The sequence below is a fragment of the Trachypithecus francoisi genome, unplaced genomic scaffold, assembly GCF_009764315.1.
Source record: "Trachypithecus francoisi isolate TF-2019V2 unplaced genomic scaffold, Tfra_2.0 Lachesis_group3, whole genome shotgun sequence".
Classification (NCBI taxonomy): Eukaryota; Metazoa; Chordata; class Mammalia; order Primates; family Cercopithecidae; genus Trachypithecus; species Trachypithecus francoisi.
Window position 1 is genome coordinate 158,934,636 of NW_022681468.1, and position 27,695 is coordinate 158,962,330.

At 49.5% G+C, this 27,695-nt stretch overlaps 2 protein-coding genes across 8 annotated transcripts; one reads left to right on the forward strand and one right to left on the reverse strand.

Annotated features, from left to right (window-relative positions):
* The first annotated feature begins 7,001 nt into the window (after nt 1-7,001).
* On the forward strand, nt 7,002-14,083 carry LOC117071126 (proline-rich protein LAS17). Its single transcript, XM_033190881.1, is given in 5 exon segments — nt 7,002-7,211; nt 8,818-8,852; nt 8,854-8,892; nt 13,131-13,380; nt 13,514-14,083. Coding segments are annotated over 5 exon segments (561 nt in total). The 3' UTR covers nt 13,541-14,083.
* A 3,082-nt stretch (nt 14,084-17,165) lies between these two features.
* LOC117070947 (wiskott-Aldrich syndrome protein homolog) lies at nt 17,166-23,028 on the reverse strand. Of its 7 annotated transcripts, none has more exons than XR_004432107.1 (4): nt 22,333-23,028; nt 22,152-22,259; nt 19,174-19,360; nt 17,166-18,610 (listed from the first exon to the last, which is right to left on the reverse strand). XR_004432107.1 is itself a non-coding variant. In XM_033190708.1 (4 exons), the coding sequence occupies exons 1-4, from the start codon at nt 22,684-22,686 to the stop codon at nt 18,558-18,560; spliced, it is 657 nt and encodes a 218-aa protein (XP_033046599.1). In that variant the 5' UTR covers nt 22,687-23,028; the 3' UTR covers nt 17,166-18,557. The 7 variants fall into 7 exon arrangements, 2 of the variants coding, with proteins under 2 accessions (XP_033046599.1, XP_033046600.1); XR_004432108.1 differs by adding an exon at nt 19,464-19,530 and having other exon boundaries at nt 22,152-23,027; XR_004432111.1 differs by lacking the exon at nt 22,333-23,028 and adding an exon at nt 19,464-19,530 and having other exon boundaries at nt 22,059-22,162.
* Between the last annotated feature and the right edge of the window lie 4,667 nt (nt 23,029-27,695).

The window sequence follows — 27,695 nt, forward strand, 5'->3', positions numbered from 1 at the left end:
GGTGGATCACCTGAGGTTAGGAGTTCAAGGCCAGCCTGGCCAATATGGTGAAATCTAAAATACAAAAATTAGCCAGCATGTTGGTGTGTGCCTGTAGTCCCAGCTACTCCGGAGGCTGAGACAGAAGAATGGCTTAAACCCAGGAGGGAAGGTTGCAGTGAGTTGACATTACACCACTGCCCACCAGCCTGGGTGACAGAGTGAGACTGTCTCAAAACAAAACAAAACAAAACAAAAAACTACATCTGGATAGGAGGAATAAATTCTAGTTGTCTCTAGCACTGTAAGATGACTATAGTTAATAATAACATAATATATAGTTTCAAGTAGCTAAAGGAAGATATTGAATGTTCCCAAGACAAAGAAATGATAAATATTTGAGATGATGGATATGCTAATTACCCTGATTTGATCACCATACATTACATGTATTAAAACATCACTATGTATCCCATAAATATTTACAATTATTATATGTCAGTTAAAAGATAAACGAAATATGAATTTTTTAAAGAATATTTTAAATATGTTCTAACATTTCCAGTTGTTTCCAGTAGGCAGATTTGTCTGAAGTAACCAGCTCCTTTTCCCAGACTGGGGTCCAGATGATGTCACCTCGTATTTCCTGTTACTTTTCTCTGGACACATCTGGACACAGACACATGATTTAGGCCCTATCTCATGATGAACATTTTGGATCTGGCCCTTTAAGGGCAGTTTTTCTGTTGCATCTTTTCTTCCAAAGAACTCTAACTTAGCAGTCCAACAAGTAAGGCAGAAAGAAAAAGCGAGCTCTCCAGGGTGAAGCAGGGGTGAGGGCCCAGAACTCTCTTTGCTCAGCCTACCTCCCCCACCCCTATCAGCCTTGAGCTCCTCCTGGAAACACTCGGGAGTCCCAGAACACAGCTTGAAAATCGTTACCCTAAGAACTTACTAATCAACATGAATTCACTATTGCCCGTACCCTAAGGAAATCCGAAGGGCAGTGTTGAATGCATCCAGCCTGCTCTGCTTAGGGAAAAGAGTTGCTGAGTCTGAAGCAGGGGCTCTTCTGGCTTGGGGAAGAGGCCCTTGGTGCTGTGGGGCATACATGAATTCTCATGACTATGGCAACCACAGGGCGCCATGAACAGTTGTACAGGTTGCACACTACTCAAAGACTCCCTTGAGTCAGGAGGCAAGTGGGTTCTGAAATCTAGTGCATGCCCTACACTAGATTAGCAACAGTGGCCCTATGACCAGGATGAAATGTCCTCATTGCTCCACCCGCCTTTCTGAGCTCAGTGCCTGTGCTTACTGGGCCTCTTTGTGACTCTGCAGCCTCCACTGCAATTCTGACTTCAGGAAGGGGTGCCCTGGGTTGGGGACCTAAGTATTCTAATCTAAAAGGAAACCTCCCCATGGAGCACAAGGGAACTCGTGTCTGGCTTCTGTATTTTCATCCCTTATGCTGGGGGTGGAGGGTATGACTCATTCCCTCTGGACCAAGCAGGATTCCAGGAACTGATGATCTGGCCATGGGCCCTGAAACCCCCAGGAGGCTCTTGGGAAATGCACCCAGCCTTCTTCAATCAAGCTGGTGTCTGCGTGGCCCTCCCGAGTTGGCTGGAATCCAGCCTTAACTTTCCCTCCACCCATCTCCCACTAGTCCAGTGACAACGCTCACAATGAGAGCCAACCAACAGGGGACCAGGCTGCCAGCGAGGCTGAACGGCCCCCTCGGCCTCCTGGGCCGGCCCGTGGGGAGCTGGCAGTCGCAGTGACGGGAAAACACACATTGTTTGAGGGCGTTGCAGATACAGTACAGATTATTTTTAGCAAATTGTTCTGACTTAGTGAAAAACCTGAAAGATAGTGTTGATAATCATTCTTATTTTAGTGCCGCAGATGGCACTGCTATAATTAGACCCTTGTTTCTGGGTGATTCTGCTGTTCCCATAAGAAGACACCTTGCCTGATGCAGAAATACATCACTGAAGGTTGTCTTCATTTTTTAATTTGGGGCTCAATCTTTTCCTTTTTACCCTGAGGTATTAACAACATTTCTTAAGAAAAAAGTAAATTATTCACATGTCTCTCACGCTAATATGAGCCTGAAGATAACTGAAAGGTTTGGGGCCTCTTTGTTCTCTGATCGAGTGTCAGGCGGGAATGACCCGCGGCTCCGGGCCTCCTCCTCAGAGGTGCTTCCCGGGCCCTGAGCCAAGTCAGGCTCCCTGCAATCTCGTTTCACCCGCACTTGCCTTCAAATCGTGTTTTCCATTTGTAATTAGTACTTATCTGTGAAATACTTGGGCGGACACTTGTCCCGCTCCTGGGCCATAAGCTCCACAGGGAAGGGGCTGGAGCATTTTTGTTCATGACGTGTCCCCAGCGCCTAGAATAGAGACATCTGTGAAACGTAAGAAGGAACGGGAAAGCGACCACCGGAGGTGGGCGTCTAAGGAACCTGCAGCCTCTAGCTCTCTTCCCGGTCCTCCCACCCTCGGGCTCATCACCACTGGTCAAGCCTTTGGCCAACACTTGGCCTATCTCTGTGACTTCAGTTTTCCCATCTGACGAGTGGAATTAATAAAATATGCCCAACTTACAGTACAGAGATAGCACAAGACTAGTAAGGAACATGTAAGTGTGGTAAGACTGAAAAGGGGAAGCAGATAGGAGCCAATGATTCTATTCTTGAAATTAGGATTGAAGGCCAGGTGCGGTGGCTCACACCTGTCATCTCATTCCACTTTGAGAGGCCAAGGTGGGTGGATTGCTTGATCTCGGGAGTTCGAGACCGGCCTGGGCAACATGGTGAAACCTCATCTCTACCAAAAATACAAAAATACAGCCAGGCATGGTGGCACACGCCTGTAGTCCCAGCTACTCGGGAGGCTAAGGTGGGAGGATCACTTGAGCCCAGGAGGTCAAGGGTGCAATGAGCTAGCTGTGAGGGCACCACTGCACTCCAGCCTGGGTGACAGAGTGAGACCCTGTCTCAAAAATAAAATAAATAAATAGATAACAATTTTTAAAAGTTATGTGTGTGTGTGTGTGTATATATATATAGATTGATTGTTTACAGTGAGGGATACAGACAGAAGAACTGGAATTCCACTGAGAGCCTAAGTCCCTTGGGAGCAGGTGTGTCTTCAAGACCTTATCACAGCCACAGCCTGAAGCTCAGAGTCTCTCACACAGTAGGTGCCCAATTGATGAGCTGTGCTCAGCCAGCCTTCAAGATGACCCCCAACATGACCCCCAGTGATCTTGCTTCCCAGCCTTCTCAGCCTTGTGTGGAATCCTTCCACACTACATCTAGGACCACAGAATACAGCAGAAGTGACGACATGCCACTTTCAAGGCTGGATTATGAAAGGCACCATGGCTTCTCTCTTGGTTATGTTCTCTGTCTGTGTTTCTCTGTCTCTCTGTTTCTATCTCTGTATGATCACTTGCTCCAGGAGAAGCCACCTCCTGAGCAGCCATTTGGAGATGCCCATGCAGAGAGGAACAGAGGCCTCCAGCCCACAGTCACATAAGAGAACATGAAAGCAGTTCCTCCACCCCAGTCTGGTCTTCAGAGACCACTGCCCCAATTGACAGCTCAACTATAATCTCACACGTGTCCTTGACACTCAGAATAATGAGCCAAGCTGCTCCCAAATCTCTGACCCTCAGAAACTATGTGAGATATACATGTGTGTTGTTTTAACCTGTTAAGTTCTGGGCTACTTGTTATGCAGCAATAGGTAACTAATACACCACCCATGCACATCTCTGCCTCCTGGCTCTGCTGAGTTGGGGCTAGGGTCAGCCTTCCCCTAAGCTGCCTCCAGCAGTCAAGCCCCTTCTCTGCCTCGCACCTGTCTGGTTCCCATTTCCTCCCTCCCTTTCAGACCACCCCTCTGCCCCTCCCTCAGCAAGGGCCAGCAATGGGGCCAGCACATACCCCAACGAAGGAAAGGAAAGGACCACAGGAACCGTGATTTCACCTGGTCCTTGAAATCGGGGGACTCATGGCTCTGTCTCCTGGCATGAGATGGAATCTTGGCCTTGCTCCCACCCTATTGTCTCAGCCTCGTTTCCTGAGAGGCAGAGGCCCTCACCCAACCTCCTTTCCCCTCCATCCTTCCAATCCCACCACAAAGGAGCCATGTTACCACTTACTTTCTCCAAGCTGCCTAGGGATCATCATTCTTCTAGTCCCACCAGGTGCACCTCAGCACTGGGGGCTGGATTCTTCTGTGGGCCATTTCCCACCAACAAATGGAACTGCCACAGCTTAGCAGGAGTTCCTGCAGAAGAGAGAAAAGCCCTGCTGGCTTCTTACATCCAGGATGTCTGCCTCCAGTTGCCCACTGGATGGAAACTTCTTCCATTTCTTAAAGACTCAAACTCCTCAGAGTCTCCTGGCCCCCCTGCTGCTGACTGCCCTCACTCCTGCACACGCATCCCATTCTCCAAAGAGCACACAATGGCAGCCAGCAACTGGCAGGGCCGCCTCTTCCTTTCCTTATTAATTTTGTATTTTTAGAAAAGTGATGCACACATGCAGTGTACAGTCCAAACAGTTATGCAGCATTCTCTTCCTGTCTCTCTCATTCCAGAGTCCAGGGGCCACCACTTTCCTTCTTTAAATCTGCTTCTGAAAACATAAGAAGATATGGCTATTTTTATTTATCATATTTTGACATTATTTGTTGATTTTCTACCATAATAGTGGTGATTTGACACTTGCTATTCACTGTATTTCCACATTCCTCCCCCACCCATCATCCCAATTTATCTTTAGATCATAATTTTGGGTTAATAATCAGTGTTTACCTTACTAGGACTGTCAAATTGTGTTAATTGCAGAGGCCAATAGTGTGCAATGAACTTGTTCCTTTCTCATTATCCACTCCTGCCGCCTGCACCAGAGGAAAATGCTTCCTTCTATCAAGTTGTCAATGTCCTTAAGGCTATCTTTCCCCCAAATACTTCCACATTTCTGCCAAACACCTATCAACAACTGCTTCAAACTCTAACACATCCCATAGGCTGGCAGTTCCCCCTTCCTTGGAGGCCTTCTTCCCAGGGCCCTCTGACTTCCTGTTCTGTTGTTACAAACTGTTACCTTGGGGCCTCTCTTGGCCTGCCCGTTGGGCTAGGTCCTGCACCCCAGGTCCTCCTGTCTCTTGGTTTACTTGCTTGTTTGGGTGGCACGCGCATCCTCCAGTATCTCCTGAGGCAAAGGTTTGAAAGATGTTGCATGCCTAGAAATGCAGTTATACTATTTTATACTTGAAAAATAATTTGGAAAGATATAGCAATTTAGGTGGAAAATAATTTTCCATCAAAATTTCAAAGGCATTGTTCCATTGTCACCTGTCTTGCAGTGCTGCCATTGTGAAGTCTAATGTCATTTCATCCTTAAATCTTTGTGTGTATTGTTCTTCTCCCCTGCAACCTCTAGCTTACAAGGCTTTCTCTGCATCCTGAATGCTTTCAGATTGTATGGTGATGCGCCTTGGTGTAGAATTCTAAAATGATGGCCCTTAACAGGCTCTTTCCATTCAGAGGCTCCCATCCTTCACTTGGTCATTTTCTTGTATTATTCATTTGAAAATGTCTCCCCCTTGTCTCTGGTCTCACCTTTTGTAACTCTAATTAGTGGAACCCCGAATCATCTGATTGACATGCTAGTTGTCTTTGGTGTCTTATTGTCAATCTCTTTGTCTTTTTTCTAGCAATTTTCTTGACTCCACCTTCTATCCTATTTATTAAATGCCCTCTTTCTTGTGCTTTGATGATCCCTTTTGGCTAGAATGCCAGCCTGTGTGTGTGTGTGTGTGTGTGTGTGTGTGTGTGGTCTTGCTCTGTTGCCCATGTTGGAGTGCAGTGGCGTGATCTCAGCTCACTGCAACCTCCACCTCCCGGGTTCAAGTGATTCTCCTGTCTCAACCTCCTCAGTAGCTGGACTACAGGCATGGGCCACCATGACCGGCTCATTTTTGTATTTTAAGTAGAGATGGGGTTTCACCATGTTGGCCAGGCTGGTCTCAAACTCCTGACTTTGGGTGATCTGCCCACCTCGGCCTCCCAAAGTGCTGGGATTACAGGCGTGAGCCACCACGCCTGGCCTAGAATGTCAATCTCGTTTCCTGGATGCAATCTACTCTGTCAGCTCCCAAGAATGTGACTGATAGGGGCTTCATGTTAAGCTTTGCTCTGCCCCTTCCCTCTGCTTCCTCCGAGTGCCTCTTCCCTACGTGTTGCTGGTTGTGCTCCATGTTGGCTGCTTCACTCCTGTGTTCAATGACCACTGACAGTTGGTTCATCTCCAAGGGCACAGCCCTGAAGAGCTCACTGAAGACTTCTTGCTGGCAGGGGATGATTTTAGACTGGTGGCTATAGCAGATTCTTTTTTGGGCAACCCTCACCTGCAAACATGTTTAGATCTCCTCTTGAGGGACATGTGCCCTGCCTGGGGCATGTAGGTCATGCTGCCAGCTTCCTGGGAGTAGAGTCGGGAGAGGGTCTTGGGGATCTCCTCAGTGTAGGCGAAGTCTTTCTTCTTATAACTCGACCCCTTTTTAGTCCAGAACCCCACCTCTGCCTTCTGCTGTCCTTCAGTCCCTGAGCCTAGAGCCACCTCTCTACAATTTCCCCAAAGAACAAACTTCCAGGCTTGTCTGAGGCATGCCGTGGAAGGAACCTGAGATCTCAATGGCTTCCCAGAGTGCGGATCAAGCCCTCTGGTTTGGCCCCCACTGCTCCTGCCCCATGGCCTCTGTAGTGCCAGCTGCCTCCATCTGCCCAGGCTTCTGGGTCAGGCCAAATGAATGGCCCTGATTATTAGCAGCATCGTCCCTCCTTGCCTTCACCTGTCCTTGGGTCCTAGCTTCGTCCCGTCTGCTCCCCTCACTCACATCTCAGTCTACCTATCAGGAAAATGGGGATAACAGTGGTTCCCACCTCCTGGGATTGCTGTGAAGAACAAATGAGCTCAGGGTGCTGTCATCATCGCCAAGATGGAAATAACCTGGGCAGCCCCTCCGGCAAGCCCTGTCCCCAGCGTGTGTTCTGTTCTGCTCACACAAACCCAGAAAGAGGAGCCAGCCAGGGGACGGTACGAAACGCACATGCTGAGTGTGCAGAGCCAGGAACTCTGTTCCCTGCACGTGCTCCAGGCCCTGCCAATGGTGCATGACCAGTCACCAGCCAAGCATGGCGCTGAGAATGTATGTGGCCTCCCCGAGGCTTTGCTCAGTCCCCTCCCTCCACACCCACGGAAAGAGGTGTGCACACATGCAAAATAGCAATAATAATAGTATGAGATGGCAGCTGAGACCTGTGCGGCTGATGACAGTTTGAAAGTAGGATGAGCAGGCTCTCTGCCATCTGCCCGCCGACTTTTCAAGTTACTTTTACCCACCTTCAAAATTACATCTGCTTTTAGCAAGAATTACTGATGTGATAAAGATGGGAGTGTTCACCATGCAAGGGCAGGTAAGTTGCTCTGTGCCATTGGGGGTTTAACCCTTAAAAGGAGAGGGGTTTCCCTTCAGCTGCTGCAGGATCCTGGTAGAAGGCGGCACAGATGACATGAAAACCCAGGGAGCCATGCCGCTGCTGGGATCTGGGCTCACCCACCTCCTGCCCCTACCCAAAACTGTCAGGACACCAAGCCTTGCCCGGAGCCTCAAATGCCCAGGGGCTTGGCCAGGCCACAGACTGTGCAGTGGAATGTATGCACACTGCCTGCTTCATCCCACAGCTGTGCCTGCCATAGGTTACCCAGCAGCAGTGGGCACGCGCAATTCAGCTGAATTCAGGGAAGCCAGCAAGTGCTGGGGAACTTCAATGGATGACCTCAGCACGGTCAGGTGTCTGTTTAGAAAAATATACATGGCCAGGCACGGTGGCTCACGCCTGTAATCCCAGCACTTTGGGAGGCCAAGGCAGGTAGATCACAAGGTCAAGAGATCTAGACCATCCTGGCCATCATGGTGAAACCCCGTCTCTACTAAAAATACAAAAATTAGCTGGGCTTGGTGGCGCACACATGTAATCCCAGCTACTCATGAGGCTGAGGCAAGAGAATCGCTTGAACCTGTGAGGCAGAGGTTGCAGTGAGCTGAGATGGCACCACTGCACTCCAGCCTGGTGACAGAGCAAGACTCACTCTCAAAAAAAAAAAGTAAGAGAAAAATACACACTTAGGAGGGCGAGGCAGGTGGATCACTTGAGGTCAGGAGTTCAAGACCAGCCTGGCTAACACGGTGAAACCCTGTCTGTCTCCACTAAAAATACAAAAATTAGCTGGGTGTGGTGGTGCATGCCCATAGTTCCAGCTACTCAGGAGGCTGAGGCAGGAGAAACACTTGAAACCGGGAGACAGAGGGTCCAGTGAGCAAAGATTGGGCCACTGCACTCCAGCCTGGGCGACAGAGCAAGACTCCGTGTCCAAAAAAATAAAAATAAAAAAGCAAACAACAACAACAACAAAAAACTTAATGTACATGATGTGGTAGAAGAAAAGCACTTATTAGTGAGAATCACCGCCTCAGCCTAAGAAGAGAGTGTCCCCTACTGCAGAGTGCTTTGCTTCTTAATCAGGCTCAGGAGGGAGGGCCTGAGGCCACTGAGACCATGCCTGGAACAAGGAGGCAGACAGCCAGGCTGGTGACTACAGAGGGCCACCCACACACAGGGGGTGGAGCCAGCACCTCTGTGTTCTGCCTGTGAAGTGGCTGGCAGTCCTTCCCAGGAGGGTGTGAGCTGAGGCGTCCTGGGTGCACCAGCTAGCCCACGGCACAGAGCCTGCCTGTTAGTCTCCACCCACAGGGGATCCCCTGCTGCTCCAGCATCAGATTTGGGACGCCCCCCTCGCCCCAACCAGAGGGCATCAGCGATGCCTAGGTAAGTGCTCATCTTAGGGACAAGTAAGAACATAATCAATTGCAGAAATGTCTGCAGGTCTGGCAGGCTCTGCCTCTGCTGCCCCATGCAGACCTCAGCCCAGGGCACCTGTCCTGGTGCTGCGCTGGCTGTGTTGTGGATCTGCCTCTCCAGGGCCGGCCTTGTAGACCCTGACCCAGGGAGTAGCTGGGCTGGCCCCACTTACAACCAGCAGCAGGCAAGGGTGGGACAGAGCCAAACTGCAGCCTCCCCCAGGCATGGCTTTGACTGTCTTAAAAAACTTAAAATGGCTGGGCGTGGTGGCTCACCCCTGTAATCCCAGCACTTTGGGAGGCCAAGTTGGGTGGATCACCTGAAGTCAGGAGTTCAAAACAAGCCTGGCCAACATGGTGAAACCCCATCTCTACTAAAAATTCAAAAATTGGCTGAGTATGGTGGCAGATGCCTGTAATCCTGGTTGCTCAGGAGGCTGAGGCCCGAAAATTGCTTGAACCCAGGAGGTGGAGGTTGCAGGGAGTGGAGATTGCACCACTGCACCACAGCCTGGGCGACAGAGTGAGACTCCGTCTCAAAAAAAAAAACCAAAAAAAAAAGAACTAAAAATGTCCTTCATGCTTGGAGTCAAACATTCAAACAGAATAAAGGAGACAATGGGAATGCTACCTCCCCAGACCCCAGTCTCTTACCTGGCGGTCTCAGTCAGCTCAGGCCACTATGAAAAAGGGCTGCAGACTGGGTGGCTTGTAAATAGCAGCATTCATTTCTCCTAGTTCTGGAGGCTGGAAGTCCCAGATCAAGGTGCCAGTATAGTTGGGTCCTGGGGAGGGCTCTCTTCAGGTTGCAGATGGCCACATGGCAGAGAAAGAGGAAGAGAGCTTGGGGTCTCCATCCTCTTGACCTAACCTCTCAAGGGTCCCACCTCCTAATGCCATCGCACTGGGGCTGATAATTTCTACATAGGAATTTGCAGGGAGGAGTACAGAAACGTTTAGTTCATAGCACCAGAGGAAACCCAGAGAAAACACGCGAATGTCCATGTTCTATGCATCCTACCAGGAATTTCTGTGTGCACACACACATACACTCATTCGAACAAATGAGATAAGTCTATACACATACCCTCTAGCTTCCTCTTTTTCATGAAACAGTATACTCTGAAGATTGCTGCATTTCACAGACCTAAATATACCTCCTTCTTTTTTTTGTTTTAGACGGAGTTTCACTCTGAAGTTTCACTCGGAGCTGCCGAGGCTGGAGTGCAATGGTGTGATCTCGGCTCACTGTAACCTCCACCTTCCAGGTTCAAGCGAGTCTCCTGCCTCAGGCTCCTGAGTGGCCAAGATTACAGGCACCCGCCATCACGCCCGTTAGCACAGATGGGGTTTCACCATGTTGGTCAGGCTGGTCTCGAACTCCTGACTTCAAGTGATCCACCTGCCTCAGCCTCCCAAAGTGCTGGGATTACACCATGAGAGCCACCACGCCCAGCCACCGCCCTCTTTTTCAATGACTGCATGGTAATGCAGACCTGACCTAGGGATGTGATGTAATTAATCTTGATAGTTCTTAAGTTGTTCCTATCCTTTTCCAATCACTGCAATGCTTTGATGAGCTTCTGTATTACATGTCTTGACAAGATTGTGAAGTGGGCTTGCTGGGCCAGAGCACATATGCGTGCAGTTCTGGTAAGTGTGACTACATTCCCCCATGGAGCATGTCCCTTCAGCTCACTCGAAAGGCCATTGTCAAAATTTGGAACTTGCTGATATGATAGTGGAAAGTAGGATCTCATTGATATTTCAGTTTGCGTTTCTCTTATTGTGATAACACTCAGCATATTTTTAAATGTTTAGAGGCATTTTTCTTTTCTGTGAAGGATTTCTTCCCGTTGCCCATTTTTCAATTCAGTTGTTGGATTTCTTTCTTTGATTTATAGTGGCCCTTTGCCTGTGCCATAAGTTACATATATTATTATGCATATGATTCTGTTTTCACATAGACTTAAGTATACCTTATTTTTTTCATGACTGCAGGGTAAATTCCATCTTAGGAATGTGCCGTATTTTTTTTTCTATTTATCTTTTTTTTTTTTTTAACTTTAAGCAGGATGTTTTCTGCCATGCAGATATATTTTTTTCTTATCTGGTAGAATAAATCAATTGTGTTGCTTATGGCCACAGGGTTTTGCAAGATCATTAAAGAGTTCAGCCCTCTCCAAGATTACAGTTGTGTGTGTGTATGTGTGTTTGAGACAGAGTCTTGTTCTGTCACCCAGGCTGGACTGCAGTGGCACAATCTTGGCTCACTGCAGCCTTCACTTCCTGGGTTCAAGCAATCCTCCTGCCTCAGCCTCCTGAGTAGCTGGGACTGCAAGCACGCCACCATGCCCAGCTGACTTGTATTTTCAGCACAGTAGGAATTTCATCGTGTTGGTTGGGCTGATCTCAAACTTCTGACCTCAAATGATCTGACCGCCTTGGCCTCCCAAAGTGCTGGGATTACAGGCTTGAGTCACTGCGCCTGGCCAACAGTTGTTTTTTTGTTTTAATCATTTTCTTCCGGTATTTTTTTGGTTTCCATCTTTGATCCATCAGGCTTCTTCTGGAGGGAGTGGGCCAGCATGACACCATAAAGCCACATCCCCAATATAGTAAAAGGCTGTCTGGGCCCCAGCTTTGCACCCCATGGTCAGGTCACTGTGTCTGGGTGGAATGGTCCCCTAAACACAGTCCCACTGAGAGGTGAAGCCAACGGGACTTCCTGGGTCCAGTGGGGAGTTGGAGAACTTTTGTGTCTTACAAGAGGATTGTAAAACGAACCAATCAGTGCTCTGTAGCTAGCAAGGGATTGTAAAATGCACCACTCAGCGCTCTGTAAAAACTCACCAATCAGTGCTCTGTAGCTAGCTAGCGGTTTGTAAAGTGCACCAACCAGCGCTCTGTAAAATGGACCAATCAGCAGTATTCTAAAACTAACCAATCCCGGCTAGGATTGAGAAAAGGGCATTCTGATAGTACAGGAACAGGAGATGGGAGGGGACAAATAAGGGAATAAAAGCTGGCCTCCCCCCTCCCCCAAGCCAGCAGCGGCAACCTGCTCCGGTCTTCTTCCGTGCTGTGGAAGCTTTGTTCTTTTGCTCTTCACATTAACTCTTGCTGCTGCTCACCCTTTGGGTCCTTGCCATCTTTGAGAGCTATAACACCGGGAAGGGCCCGGATTCCATTCTTGAAATCAGCGAGACCACGAACCCACCCGAAGGAACCAACTCCGAACACAACGCTTGCTCCTATTTTACAAGCACAATGTTCTCAGAGCTGGGAACTGGGCTCAGGCTGGCTTCCAATTGCTGGGCTCAGGCTATTCAAAATGGAGTTGCTCTGGTTCAAATGCCTCGGACAGGTGCGGAGGGAGGGTGGTGAGTGGAGCCCACCCACCACCAAGTCACACGCACCCACACTCCTCCTGAATCGTATTTTCTAGGCATCTTACTAATTTAATCCCCACAACAACGAGCTGCGGAGGTTGTTTCTCTCTCAGATTTCTGCACATCCTCTGTACTTGTAAGATTTGGGGGAACAAGTCAAGTTGCACAAGCTAATCCCTGAAAGGTGAGCCCCACAGCCCCGCAGCCCTCTCCCAGAGCCGGTGGCCTGGATGCCAGGTCCCCGACAAATGCTGGCTCCACGGCAGCTGCCATCACTTCCCTGCAGAAGTGCCAGTCTGCAGGGCAACCCCGAGGTCCTCGTGCGGGTGACCAGCTGCGGCACGGCCAGTGCGGCCCAGGGAGGGAGGGGCTGGGCTGCCCCTCAGGTGTCTCGCGAGGGCCCTTGGCGGCTCCAGCAGAGGGTTTGCATGTGAGAAGGTCAGGGAGTGCTGCTGCTGCTGCTTACAGGGTTGCCTTCAATTATTCCAGCTGCACCGAGGTATTTCAAGTCAGACCAAATAAACATTTGCATCTAAAAAAGGTGAAACAGGGTCATTTGAAATAGAGAAGAAAGCCTTTCCCAAATCCGGAGGGTGTGGCCAGACGTTCCAGAGCAGCGGCAAGGGTTTGCTCTGGTTTTGTGCCTGTGCCAGGGCACCTAGCCCAGCCTCTGCTTCAGGAGGGAAATTATTTTCTTTTAAATCAAATGTGTGGCGACCTAAGTTTCCTTTCCCTGATTTGCTCCGTGGTCACCCTGGCCCCCCTGCTGTTGTCCGGTCCACATCTTTAAAGGGCTCTCTGTGCTTTTCCTAAGAAGGGGACCACAACATACTCGACAGTATCCACCGGTCTTGCCCAAGGCAGGAGGAAGGGCGGCACCCCCAAACTCCCAGGCCGCCTGCAGCACCCTCCCTGCACCGCCCTCCGCCTCTGGGGAACATCCTGCCACCGCCCCCCCCCCACCCCCACACCAGCCCGCGCCTTCTCACTCTTGGCCAGGCGCTCTGGAGACGTCTGAGAGCCAGGCTTTTCCTGAAGAGTCAGGATTGAAAGGTTGGAAGGCGGTGAGGGCATCAGGTTTTTTCTTCCCTTTTCTTCTAGCAATTACGCCCCCGTGGCTAAATCAAACTCCCATCGGCTAAATTAGGCCCAAAGGGAGAGGCACCTGCTGCTAAGCTGTGTGTGTTGTCCCCCTAGGACTTCCATCCATTGCTGAGCTCCTGACAATAGCAGACGACAGGCTGCACCCTGATCCCACCTGACTTACAGGTGCTGTCACACAGGTACGCCTTCTTGTGGATCATCAGTCACCATTTGCCCCTCGCAACAACGCTGTCCTGGAGGAAGGTCCTTGCCGACACCCGCCCCTCCCCACCCTTAAGGCTCCCTTGCTCATTCATTCAACCATTGTTTACATTTCGTTCAGGACTGCTGACTAACACTTTCAAGCACAGCGGACCCTTGAACAAGCAGGTGCAAACTGTGCGGGTCCACCCACAGGGAGGCTTTTCAATCAGAGTTATACAGGCCAGAGTGTCCCTGCCTCTCCTGCCTCCCTTCCCACCTCCTCCACATCTTCCTCTCTGCCACCCTGAGGCATCAAGACCAGCCCCTCCTCCTCAGCCACTCAACGTGAAGATAACTAGGATGAAGACTTTTATGATAATGCACTTCCACTTAGTAAATACTTTCTCTTATGATGTTAATGACATTTGATTTTCCCTAGCTTAGTTTATTGTAATAATACTATATAAATACATATACAAAGTATGTGTTAACTGATTTTTTAATGTTACCAGTAAGGCTTCCAGTTAACAGTAGGCTCTTTATTAGTTAAGTTTGGAGGGAGCCTGAAGTTATACAAGGGTTTCTGACTGCGCGAGGGCTTGGCTCTCCAACCATCACGTTGTTCAAGGTTCAACTGCACCTCTCCTACCCATCTCCCCCACCATCTGATGTAGTAAGATAAATATAAAAACACTTACAAGCCCTTGAAAACCAGGAAAAATGCCACCAACAGACCAGAACATTGGAGAATTTCTGGAAGATATAAAGCAGAGGAGATCAGATTCTTGGTGAAATGCAATAGAGCCAATGGCATGCAAGTGGGAGACCATCTTAAAAACTCTCAAGTCTGGAAATGGGGTAGGGTGGGGGCAGTGGAGAAGGAATGACTCATGGAGCCTGGATGGGGTGATCACACAAAGGGCTACCCAGGTGGCTGAGGCAGTGTCCTGCCTGCCTCAGGGTAAAGTCTGAGTGCAGCATTCAGACTGAAGACAAAGATGCACCAGGAGCCTCCAGAGCCAACACTGGCCCCAAGAGAGAAGCAGGGGACTGCCCAGGTGACTGCCAGGCACCATCAGCCACACTGACAGGGAGAGTGGCCCAGATCAGAGGCCCAGGAAGGCACTCTGCCTTTGCAACCTCCTGGCCTGTCTCCATGACCACAAGTGCCCAGTGGTGCCAGGGTTGTCAGACAGTGGCGGTTTAGTTGTGTGCAAGAACCACTACGCACAGCAAGAATGATTGGTTGAGACCGACAGATCGCAAACACACTGCACTCAGGAACCCTTCACCCTCTTAGAAATGGCTGAGGGTTTCAGCGGCTTTCATTCATACGAGTTTTATCTATTGATATTTACGGTAGTAGAAGTTCAAGTGGAAAAAATTTTCAATATTCATTTATTTTAAAATATTAATAATGGCATGTTAACATAAATAACACTTATACAGGCTGTGTGCAGTGGCTCACGCCTGTAATGCCAGCACTTTGGGATGCCGAGGTGGGTGAATCACCTGAAGTCAGGAGTTTGCGACCAGCCTGACCAACATGGGGAAACCCCATCTCTACCAAAAATACAAAAAATTAGCCAGGCATGGTGGTGCGCACCTGTAATCCCAGCTACTCAAGAGGTTGAGACAGGAGAATCGCTTGAACCTGGGAGGCAGAGGCTGCAGTGAGATGAGATGGTGTCACTGCATTGCAGCCTGGTCAACAAGAGTGAAACTCTGTCTCAAACAAAACAAAACAAAAACAAACAAAAACTCCCCAGTGTGTGGCTTAATAGACAGCTGGATTTTCTTTTTTGTTGTTTTAATTTTATGTGTTTAATTTAATTAATTTATTTATTGAGACAGAGTCTCACCCAGGCTGTAGTGCAGTGGCATAATCTTGGCTCACTGCAACCTCTGCCTCCCAGTTCAAGCAATCCTCCTGCTTCAGCCTCCCAAGTAGCTGGGATTACAGGAATGCACCACCATGCCTAGCTAATTTTTTTTTCTTTTTTCTTTTTTCTTTTTTTTTTTTTTCGAGACGGAGTCTCGCTCTGTCGCCCAGGCTGGAGTGCAGTGGCCGGATCTCAGCTCACTGCAAGCTCCGCCTCCCAGGTTCACGCGATTCTCCTGCCTCAGCCTCCCGAGTATCTGGGACTACAGGCGCCCGCCACCTCGCCCGGCTAGTTTTTTTTTGTATTTTTAGTAGAGACAGGGTTTCACCGTGTTAGCCAGGATGGTCTTGATCTCCTGACCTCGTGATCCGCCCGTCTCGGCCTCCCAAAGTGCTGGGATTACAGGCTTGAGCCACCGCGCCCGGCCTTCTTTTTTTTTTTAGTAGAGATGGGGTTTCACCATGTTGGCCAGGCTGGTCTCAAACTCCTGACCTCAAGTAATCTGTCTACCTCACCTCCCAAAGTGTTGGGATTACAGGCATGAGCCACCATGCCCAGCCAACAGCTGGATTTTCTTTCTTTTTTTTTTTTTTACTATTTTATTATTATTATACTTTAAGTTCTAGGGTACATGTGCATAACATGCAGGTTTGTTACATATGTATACTTGTGCCATGTTGCTGTGCTGCACCCATTAACTCGTCAGCACCCATCAACTCGTCAGCACCCATCAACTTGTCATTTATATCAGGTATAACTCCCAATGCAATCCCTCCCCCCACCCCCTCCCCATGATAGGCCCCGGTGTGTGATGTTCCCCTTCCCGAGTCCAAGTGATCTCATTGTTCAGTTCCCACCTATGAGTGAGAACATGCGGTGTTTGGTTTTCTGTTCTTGCGATAGTTTGCTGAGAATGATGGTTTCCAGCTGCATCCATGTCCCTACAAAGGACACAAACTCATCCTTTTTTATGGCTGCATAGTATTCATGGCGTATATGTGCCACATTTTCTTAATCCAGTCTGTCACTGATGGACATTTGGGTTGATTCCAAGTCTTTGCTATAGTGAATAGTGCCGCAATAAACATACGTGTGCATGTGTCTTTATAGCAGCATGATTTATAATCCTTTGGGTATATACCCAGTAATGGGATGGCTGGGTCATATGGTACTTCTAGTTCTAGATCCTTGAGGAATCACCATACTGTTTTCCATAATGGTTGAACTAGTTTACAATCCCACCAACAGTGTAAAAGTGTTCCTATTTCTCCACATCCTCTCCAGCACCTGTTGGTTTCCTGACTTAACAGCTGGATTTTCATACCTCCTTCTTCTTTCAAGCTGTAGTGATAATACACATCATGTAGACTCTGGAAAACTCCACTGAACACCCATTTGTATATGTGCTGCTGAAGCGAGCACCTGAACACCCATCAGAAAAAAAAAAGAAAAGTCTTTTTTATTCCTATTAAATAGTTTTGGCTTTGCAGACACCCAGAAAGAGTCTTAAGAACTCACGCGTCCGTGGATCTCACTTTGAGAACCACTGTCTGGGCACTCATTTACAAACGGGATCGGACAATCAAGAACCCCCAGACATTTGAAGGAAACCAACAGCCTGCAGAAGAAGTAGACAGAACCCTGGAGAAAACAGGATAATAATGCAGGAATCAGGAGAAGACATTAAAATCAGCATAATTCAGATCCTCTGAAGGGTCAATAAAATGTAAGAACCAGTCAGATGGCAAGTGGGCACAGAGCAAATACACAAAAACCAATACTTTCCATAAATACCCATAAATAATCAATATGAGAGGACATTTGCACAACCAACAACAATCACAAATAATCTAGGCATAGGCATAACCAAAGTTCTGGAGAACCTGTGTGAAGACACATTTTTAATCATATTAAAGGACATACATTGAGAGATGTGTTATGTTTCCTGTGGGAAGCTTCAATATTATAAAGGTGGCAATTTTTGAGTTGCTCAGTGAACTGTCCTCTGCATTATACTAGGTTGAGCGGGATTTCTGTCACGAGTATGCACCAAGAGTCATAACTAATATATCTTCTAGGTCAGCAGTCCCCAGCCTTTTTGGCACCAGGGACCGGTTTCGTGGAAGACAATTTTTCCACAGGCCCGGACTGAGGTGGGGATGGTTTCAGGATGAACCTGTTCCACCTCAGTTCATCAGGTATTAGAGTCTCATAAGGAGGGCGCAACCTAGATCCCTCACACGCACAGTTCACAGTAGGGTTTGTGCTCCTATGAGAATCTAATTCCACTGCTGATCTGACAGGAGGCGGCGCTCAAGCAGTCATGCTCCCGCCTGCCACTCATCTGCTATGTAACTTGGTTCTTAACAAACCACAGACAGAGAACAGTCTGCGGCCCTGGGTTTGGGGACCACTGCTCTAGGTTGAAAGCCACTCCAAATAAAATAAAGAGACAAGTGACTGACTGCAAGAAGATGTCTGCAACACATATAATAGTCAAAAGGTTAATATACTTAATATATAACATTCCTGGAGTCATATGAAGACAAAGAACCTTAAAATACAGGCAGATAATAGAAGCTAAACAAGAAGTAGCTACATGCATGAAAACGAATCCACCTCTGAATTAGTTAGGGTAAGGCTCACCTGTTCTAACAAAGAGACCTGATGATACAGAGGGTAGATGAAAAAACAGATCTGTTTCAGTATTAGTCAGGTTCTCCAGAGAACAGAACCAATAGGAGAAACATACACACACACACACACACACACACACACACACACATATATGAAAAATACGTGTATACTTATCTAATATATATTATAGATCTATATTAGACATTACATAGGATATATATATACACAGACACACACATGCACACATATTTATTTTAAGGAATTTTGAAGAATTTATTTTAGGGAACTGTTTTAAGGGATTTATTTTAAGGAATTGGCTTCTGCAATTGTGGAGGCTTGGTAAAATCCAAAATCTGCAGAGTAAGCTGGTAGGCTGGAGACTGATATTCCAAGTTGGAGTTCATGAGCAGTCTGCTAGCAGAATTCCTCCTTGCTCAGAGCAGGTCAGTCTCTTTTCTCTTAAGGTCTTCAACTGATGGGATGAGATCTGCCCGCATTGTGGAGAATAATCTGCTTTACTCAAAATCTTCTGATTTAAAGGTTAATCTTATCTTAAAAAATACTTTCGCCAGGTGTGGTAGCTCAGGCCTGTAATTCCGGCACTTTGGGAGGCCGAGGCGGACAGATCACTTGAGGTCAGGAGACCAACCTGGCCAACATGGTGAAACCCCATCTCTACTAAAAATACAAAAATTAGCAGGGCATGGTGGCACATGCCTGTAATCCCAGCTACTTGGGAGGCTGAGGCACGAGGATCGCTTGAACCTGGGAGGCAGAGGTTGCAGTGAGCTAAGATTGTGCCACTGCACTCTAGCCGGGACAACAGAGTGAGACTGTCTCAATCAATCAATAAATCAATCAACAAATACCTCCATAAAAACATCTAGAATAGTGTCTAATCAAATATCTGAGCAATGTGGCCAGATATTTAAGTTAACACATAAAATGAGCCCTCATTCTTACTTTCTCAGGTTATGGGTCTGGGCTGAGCAGCAGCTCTGCTCCTCCTGGTCCCCCAAAACCCCAGGATCCTTCTCTCCCGCTGCTCACCTCCCCTAGGGCACTGCCACAGCCAGATTCTAGGCAGCTTGGAGGCCCAGGTACAGAAGAGCCTCCTATCACAGGCCTGCTCTTACTCTGTCGCTGAGAACTTGGTCCTATGGACAAGCCTAACTGCAAAGCAGGCAGGAGATGTAGTGGAGCTCAACAGCTGCTGCCCAGCCACAGATCTGTTGGGCTGGAAGAAGAGGAAAATGGATTGTTTTTTCCTTTAGTAGAGATGAAGTCTTGCTATGTTGCCCAGGTTGGCTTGAATTTCTGAGTTCAAGGGATCTTCCTACCTTAGCCTCCCAAAGTGCTGGGATTACTAAAGGCGTGAGCAAAGCAAGAAGTCTCTACCCAACCTCCCTATTAAAAAGGAAATGTAAACTAAATCCGTGAATTTTTTTTTTTTGCTTATCAGATTGGCAAAAATTAAAAGTTTGCAATCAGTTGTATGTATCAGACAGGAGTGTTCTTAACCCACAGTGACAACTACAGAAAAAGATCTTATTTTGGAGGGCACTCAGAATCTTGAGGATGCAGGAAGAACAGGCTTAGACAATGAGCAGGTGTCATGAGGCCTCCCTAGGTCAATGGCAGAAGCAGGCTTGCTCGGACACTTTGCCCATGGGACATGATGCCACAGCTGGACAGAGCCACGGCCAGGCAATGCCACTAGCACTCCCATTGGGTATTCTCTGCTTGTCCCAGGTCTGCAGATGCAGGGCCCTGGGGTTCTCTGCCCAAATGTCACCATGCCCATTACCAGGGCCATATGGGCCTGCTGAGGCTTCCCTCTTCCTCACTCTATGACCTGAAGGGGATGGAGGGTCCTTTTCTGGTGGGGCGGGGGTGGGGGTTGGGGAGGTGGGAGTCCAGTATGGAGCTTGAACCTGCAGACTGCCGTAAGGTCCCCACAGTTTTGGAGGGCTTTACTAATGTCTCTAGAAATCTCAAACACACGGCCGGGCGTGGTGGCTCACATTTGTAATCCTAGAACTTTGGGAGGCCTAGGTGGGTGGATCACAAGTTCAGGAGTTCGAGACCAGCCTGGCCAACACAGTGAAACCCCGTCTCTACTTAAAATACAAAAATTAGCTGGGCATAGTGGCAGGTGCCTGTAATCCCAGATATTCAGGAGGCTGAGGCAGGAGAACCGCTTGAATCCAGGAGGCGGAGGTTGCAGTGAGCTGAGATCATGCCACTGTACTCCAGCCTGGGCAATAGAGCTAGACTCCATCTCAGAAAAAAAAAACTCAAACCCACATAGCCAGCAGTTCTTAGGAATCTTCTAGATTCTTCTAGGAATCTTCCATTGGTTGCAGAAAAGAACATATTCTTAGTGGAAACAGTAATTCGTGGAATAATACGCATAGAAAAGTGGGAGGCCTCATTGTTACCCTTATGAGCTCTGGAGTCAGGCTCAAATCCCGACTTCAGTTCTTAGTAGCTGTGTGATCCTGGGCAGGCTACTTAACCTCTCTGTGCCGCAGGCTCCTCATCTGAAAAATTCGAGTAATAGTAATAAACTTTACTGAGGTTCGTGATGATTAAATTAATATTTGCGAAGTGCTCAGACCAAGAGCTTGGCATTTGATGAATACTCATTACCCATTAGCTCTTTTTATGATATCCTGGCCCCGTTTCTTCTATACAAAGCATGTCAACACACATCCGTGCATGTTGGTATGTGCCCAGCACTGTACACACGCACCCATTAACAATGGCTGCCTGGAAGTAGGGGTAAGAAGGAAGTGTGAGGCCCGGAGCGGTGGCTCAAGCCTGCAATCCCAGCACTTTGGGAGGCCGAGACGGGCGGATCACGAGGTCAGGAGATCGAGACCACCCTGGCTAATACGGTGAAACCCCGTCTCTACTAAAAAATACAAAAGAAAAAAAAACAAACTAGCCGGGCGACGAGATGGGCGCCTGTAGTCCCAGCTACTCGGGAGGCTGAGGCAGGAGAATGGCGTAAACCCGGGAGGCGGAGCTTGCAGTGAGCTGAGATCCGGCCACTGCACTCCAGCCTGGGCGGCAGAGCAAGACTCCGTATCAAAAAAAAAAAAAAAAAAAAAAAAAGAAGGAAGTGTGAGTACCCATGTCCCTTCGTGATAGATGTGTGAATTACTGTGACTCCCCTATATCAGTCACTGACACTTGTCGACAGGTGGGTAAGTAATAGGTAGTAGCTACGCACAGGGGTGAACAAGGACGAAGCAGGCAAAGCCCCTGCCCTGGCTCAGGGGACTCTTCCAGGTCTGCCTCAGGCAGTGTAAGAACGCCCCAAGGGGCCTGGGGTGCCCAGGAGCAGGGAAAGGGACGGAGGACCGGCGCTTCCCAGTGCCAGGCCACGGCATTAGCTACCCTGCTCCTCGAGGTTCTGGGGCCAGATGTCTCCCTAAGTACGCACGGTCATTCGGTGAACAAGTGCTCTCATCTGAAAGTGCACACGCCTCCGGCGGGCTGAACTGGGGGGAGGGTCCAGGCTCCGTAGTGAACCGCCTCCCAGCAACGGGGCTCGCCCATCGGTGGCAGACGTCAGGCAGGAAGGGCTGGGAAGGGCGGGGTCGGTGCAGCCTGAGCTCTAGACCCCTTAGGCCTGGGGGCGGATGTGCTCTTCGCCCATTTCAACATTTCCTCCCCCGCTGGCCACGGCCCAGGAAAGAGGCAGGGGTGCGGTTTCCCTCCGCCTCCCCCTCGGCCTTCTCTCCCGCACCCCTCCTCCTCCTCCCACGGCTCCTTCCCCTCCTCCTTTCCCGCACCCCTCCTTTCTTTCCCCCCATCTCTCTGCCTTCCTTTCCCCCTTCCTCTGCCCCCCCCCCGTCCCGGGTCCTCTCCCTCCCGTTCCCCCGCCGTGCCCTCCTCCTCCTCCTCGCGGTCCCCGCCCCGGAAACCTGGCTCGCCCCGGGAAGCTGTGGTGGGGCGCTCGGGGTGGTTCAGGGGCCCATCCTCTCCGCCGCCCGCGCGCCCCGCCCGACGGCTCGCACCTGCTTGGCGGCGGCCGCTGGATTCTCGGCCTCGGGCCGAGGAGGCGCGAGGGAAAGTGGGTCAGCGCGGGGCCGCGGCGGGGCCGCTGTTGTGCTTGGAAAGGGGCCCGGGGTGCCGGGGGCCTCTCCCGGGCGCGGCGGCGGGAGCGCCCGCGCGTGACACGCCAGGCACAAAGGGGCCGGGCCGCCGCCTGCACGGGGGCTCGGGCGTGCTGGGAGAAGCCGTCGGGCGCCGCACGCGTGGGCTGTGTCCCCCTTCCCGGCCACGGCGCGGGGCGGCCGGGGCCCGGGGCTCTCCCCTCCCCGAGCGATGTTCCAAAGGCCCAACACCGCAAGCCGGAGCTAGCAGGCGCCCACCACGCCCGCTCTTCGTTCGCCCCCGGGCTGGGTCTGGGCGGCTCCCTCCTCCGGCTGCTGTCCCCGCCGCCCCGCCCTGCCCCCTGGTGTCAGCCACAGGCCTCAGCAGCCTGGCGTCCTCCTGGGAGCATTTTTCTGACACTTCTGAGGGACCTGGTCCCCTGACCCCCTGGCCCATGCGGTCTGCCCAGGTCTTTGCGGGCGTTGGCTCCGTTTCAGGGAAACCTCCGAGACTGAGATCTGGCAGCAGCCCTGCGGAGGACTGCCCAACCACTCACTTCCCGACCACCGTGCCCCCCAGCAGCTCTGGGACGCCGGGCTCTGTGGGTGGGCTGGGTCGGGCTGCAGACATGGGTCACTGTCCTAGAGCAAGGACTGGCTGCGAGAGCAAGGAGGGGACCAGGCCTTTGGGATGTCAGTCCCCGAGCTCCCCTCTGCTGTCCCCTGCACAGGAGCAGAAGGGCATGGCCGGAGGGTCAGGGTGCCCCAGCTGGGTTCCTGCACTGCCGCAGGCCTTGTCCCGTTCCCGCCCGCCCCCACCCCACCCCCCCCCACCCCCCCACCGCCCCAGGCTAGGATCCCACCGTCCTAACATGCCGAGAACTCTGGCTACTGCTGGAACTGGAACTGGGCTTCCTTCCTGGAGAGCCTATCCCCTGGGTCACCTGATGAATATTTCACCCTGTTCCAGAAGCTTTGCAAGTCTCTGACCAAAATGCCTCTCCATCCCTTGGCTCCTGTTGCACAATCTGCATCCTACAGTGACCACGCCTGGCGCAGGCCTCTTCTCGGGCTCTGGGAGGCTGGCCTCTGTGAACGCTGGGCTGAGCCAGCTTCTGACCCAGGAGGGGCAGAGGGCTGCCACATTCTCACCCCGCTCCAGGTTTGAGAAGGTATTTCCATGGGAAGCCTGTATCAAATGCGTACCCTTCCTGTGTGTCCTCACGTGTGTGCAGCAGTAACTGCTACAAGGCTACAGTCGGCACTGCTGAGCCTGGGGTGGTCCCTGAGCTTGTCTGAACCCAGCTGAGTGGAGCTCGATTGACAGGCAAGTGTTTGGCGTTCCCCTGGCTTGTAGAAGGGCTGATGTTAGCTCCTGAGACCACCATGTGTCTACTGCAAAAGGACAGCTGCAAGCCTCCAACAGATAGGGGAAGGAGGAAATGGGGAGAACGGGGAAATCAGTAAAATACGACGTTTTCCAGCACCTGGGAGAGAAGGGGCTCTTGCACCAAAAGCCAGACGCTACTCTCCTGGGGGAGGTGGCCCTCTTTCCTGGCTTCATCCCTCTCCCTGGCTTGGGAGGGAGGAGATCCCCACTGGGCCACTCCGGGCAGGCGCTCAGCCAGTGGGCACCCAGGTCAAGCAAGTCTGGGTGCTCCAGTGTGAAAGGAACCTTAAACTCATTGGACTAGGACCCCAACCTTCTTTCCACCCTCATCCAGGAGCCCTTGTTTTGAAAGCTTCTATGTATTAAATAAATGAAAATTAAATCAGAAAAATCTGTGTGACTCTTTTTTTTTTTTTTGAGACTGAGTCTCGCTTTGTCACCCAGGCTGGAGTGCAGTGGCTCGATTTAGGCTCACTGCAAGCTCTGCCTTCCAAGTTCATGCCATCCTCCTGCCTCAGCCTCTGGAGTAGCTGGGACTACAGGCGCCCGCCACCATGCCTGGCTAATTTTTTGTATTTTTAGTAGAGACGGGGTTTCACCATGTTAACCAGGATGGTCTCAATCTCCTGACCTCGTGGTTCACCCACCTCAGCCTCCCAAAGTGCTCGGATTACAGGCGTGAGCCACCACACCCGGCCCAGAAAAATCTGTTTTGAGTGTGACCTTCAGAAACTCAGTACCCTCAGGGAATTGGGCAGGGGTCGTGGAGGCCCCTCGAAAAAAAGGGAGAACGGCTAGGGGTCCCCCTCAGATACCTCCACATGTTACACTTTTCCTGCAGGACTGGATTTTTTTTTTTTTTTTTTTTTTGAGAGAGTTTCTCTCTCGTTGCCCAGGCTGCAGTGCAATGGCGCAATCTCAGCTCACGGCAACCTCCACCTCCCAGGTTCAAGCGATTCTCCTGCCTCAGCCTCCCGAGTAGCTGGGATTATAGGCATTTGAGCTAAATGCAGGTGAGCCACGGCGCCCAGCCTAGGACTGCATTTGAGCTAAATGCAAGGAGTGCCAATTCCTGCCGTTGACGACACATGGACCTCACCAAGCTCTGCCCGCTAGCTCTAAGCCTCTAGGATTTCCGACAAATCCTCAAACATAAACACAGAGCCCTGTGGATCCTCTCAAGAAAAGCAAGGCAGGGACCCTGCCAATGTGGTTATGAGAAAGATTTCATTAGCTTTGTTGTATTTGGCTTTTGTGTCACAGGCCCAGTTATCACCTTCTAGAATCTCCCTTCCTCCTTGTAAACTCCAGCGGAGTTTTAAGGCTCAGAAGTTCTCAGGGAAAGCAACATTGGATATGAAGACCTGAAAGTCTTTTGTTCTTTTTTTCATCAACTAGCCCTTCTTTTATGTCTGTTCGTGGCCAGACGTCGTCTGCGGCTGCACGTAGCGTCTGTTCGTGGCCAGACGTCGTCTGCGGCTTCACGTAGCCACGTCTGATTAAATGAAGCACAGCCTATCCTGAGGCCATAGACAGATAATTGCAGTGCTTAATTTTTTCATTTGATGAATAATGAAAGCTGTGCTCATTGTGTGTGTGGGAAAGAGACAACTTTAATATATTTGAACTTGAAAATGGCTTTTTAGTATTGCTGTCCTGACACACTGTAACACAGCCCTGATTGGTTATCTACAAACCTTTCAAAACAGAACAGGCGTTGAGTGCCAAACAGGGCAGGGTGTGGAAGGGAGGGATTCCCTGCCTGTCTTTTATGTAATGTAATGCATATATATGGCAGAACAAATATTTCTTCCCCAAACACTACATAAACAATATATCCCACAAATGATAATCGTTTGTCATCAAAGTTCTCATCATATTCTCATGTCTTCTCAAGCAACAGAAGAAATTATTCCTACTCGTATTGCTTGTCCTTTGGAACTTCCCTGCCTCTGAGCATGTGGGAGGATAGAAAGGGTTTGACCCAGGAGCCAGCAGGGAAGCTCTAGTTCAGCAATGAACTCTGCTATGACTTGGCTGTGTTATATCGCAGAACTCACTTTCCTTCTTCGGGTTTCAATTGCTTTATCTGTTAGTGGACAGAAGAATAATTCCTCTTCCCTTCCTCTCTCCTCCCTCTTTTCTTTTCTTTTCTTTTCTTTTCTTTCCTTCCTTCCTTCCTTCCTTCCTTTCTCTTTCTTTTTCTTTCTTTCTCTCTTTCTTTCCTTCTCCTTCCTTCCTTCCTTCCTTCTTCCCTCCCTCCCTCCTCCCTCCCTCCCTGCCTTTCTTTCTCTAAAGAAAATGTGGTGTATATATTTCCCTCCCTCCCTCCCTCCCTCTCTTTCTCTCTCCTTCTCTGTCTCTCTCTTTCTTTCTCTTTTTCTTTCTTTCTACAAGATCTTGCTCTGTCACCCAAGCTGGAGCACAGCAGTGTGATCACAGCTCACTGCAGCATCAATCTCCAGGGCTCAAGCAATCCTCCCACCTCAGTCACTCAAGTAGCTGGTACTACAGGTGTGAACCACCATGCCTGGCTAATTTTTTGTATTTTTAGTAGATACAGGGTTTTGCCATATTGGCCAGGTTGGTGTCAAACTCCTGGCCTCAAGTGATCTGCCTGCCTTGGCCTCCCAAAGTGTTAGGATTACAGGCATGAGCCACCACACCCAGCCTGTTTTATCTTTTTGTTATGGAAATTTTCCCTTTCAAACAAAACCAAAGGCAGAGAGAGTTGTAAAATTAGCCCTCACATATTCTGCACCAGCTTCAACAATTATCAGCATATATCAATCTTGTTTCCTGTGTATTTCCACTCACTCCACCCCTGGCTTTATTTTAAGCAAATCCCCAGACATCTGTAGTTTCATTTGTACGTACCACAGAATTACATTTCTTATCTAGTGCCTTTGTCTAGTGGCTTGAAATAGCCATCATTTATTAGATTATAATTCTGTGGGTCAACAATTTGGGCTGGGATCAGCTGGATGGTTCTTCTGTTGGTTTTGTCTGGGCTCTGCCATTTGGATACAGTCAGCTGGTGACTTGAGTGGAGCTGGACAGTCTTGGATGGCCTCACTCACATGTCTGGGCAGTTGGCTAAGGTGCCTCAGTTCTCCACATGGCCTCTCCAGCAGGCTAGCTTCAGCAGGCTTTCATGGTGGCAGCTTTCCAAGAGAGGGCAAGCCCCAATGTGCAAGCACTTTTCAAGTCTCTGCCTGCATCATGTTTGCTAATGTCCTATTAGCCAAAACAAGTCACATAACCAAGCCCAGCATTAATGTGGGAAGGAGACTCACAAGGGCATAGAAATGAGGAGTAACCCACTGGGGGCCATTACTGTAGCAATGTTTCAAGAGAATATGTTTGTAAAATATAAGGACTCCCTCCCATACACCCTTTTTAAAAACATAACCACAGTTCCATTATCACAGCATACAAAATTAACCATAAATCTTTAAATGTTGACAATATCCCCTTGGTGTTTACATTTCCCTAATTGACACATAAATGTTTCTGTTTTGTTATTTTTTATAGTTGTTTGAATCAGAGTTCAAATAAATCCACACACTGCATTTGGATATGTCCCTTAAGTCTCTTTAAATCTACAGATTCTCTGTTCTCTCTGTTTTTTAATTTTATTTTATTGTTTTTGAGACGGAATCTCACTTTGTTGCCCAGGTTGGAGTGCAGTGATGAGATTTCAGCTCATTGCAACTTCCACCTCCTGGGTTCAAGCAATGCTGTTGCCTCAGTCTCCTGAGTAGCTGGAACTACAGGCATGCACCACCATGTCCGGCTAATTTTTATATTTTTTTTTATTAGAGACAGGGTTTTGTCATATTGGCCAGGCTGGTCTTGAACTCCTGACCTCAGGTGATCTGCCTGCCTCAGCCTCCCAAAGTGTTGGGATTACAGGCGTGAGCCAGCACGCGCAACCCTCTCTCCCTCTTTAATGTTACGGTAATTTATTGAAGAACCTAGGTTATTTTTCCTGAAGAATGTCCCACATTCTGGATTATGTTGTTTGCACCCCCCCGGTCCCCGTTTCTGTTTAGCGTGTTCTTCCATCTCTGCAT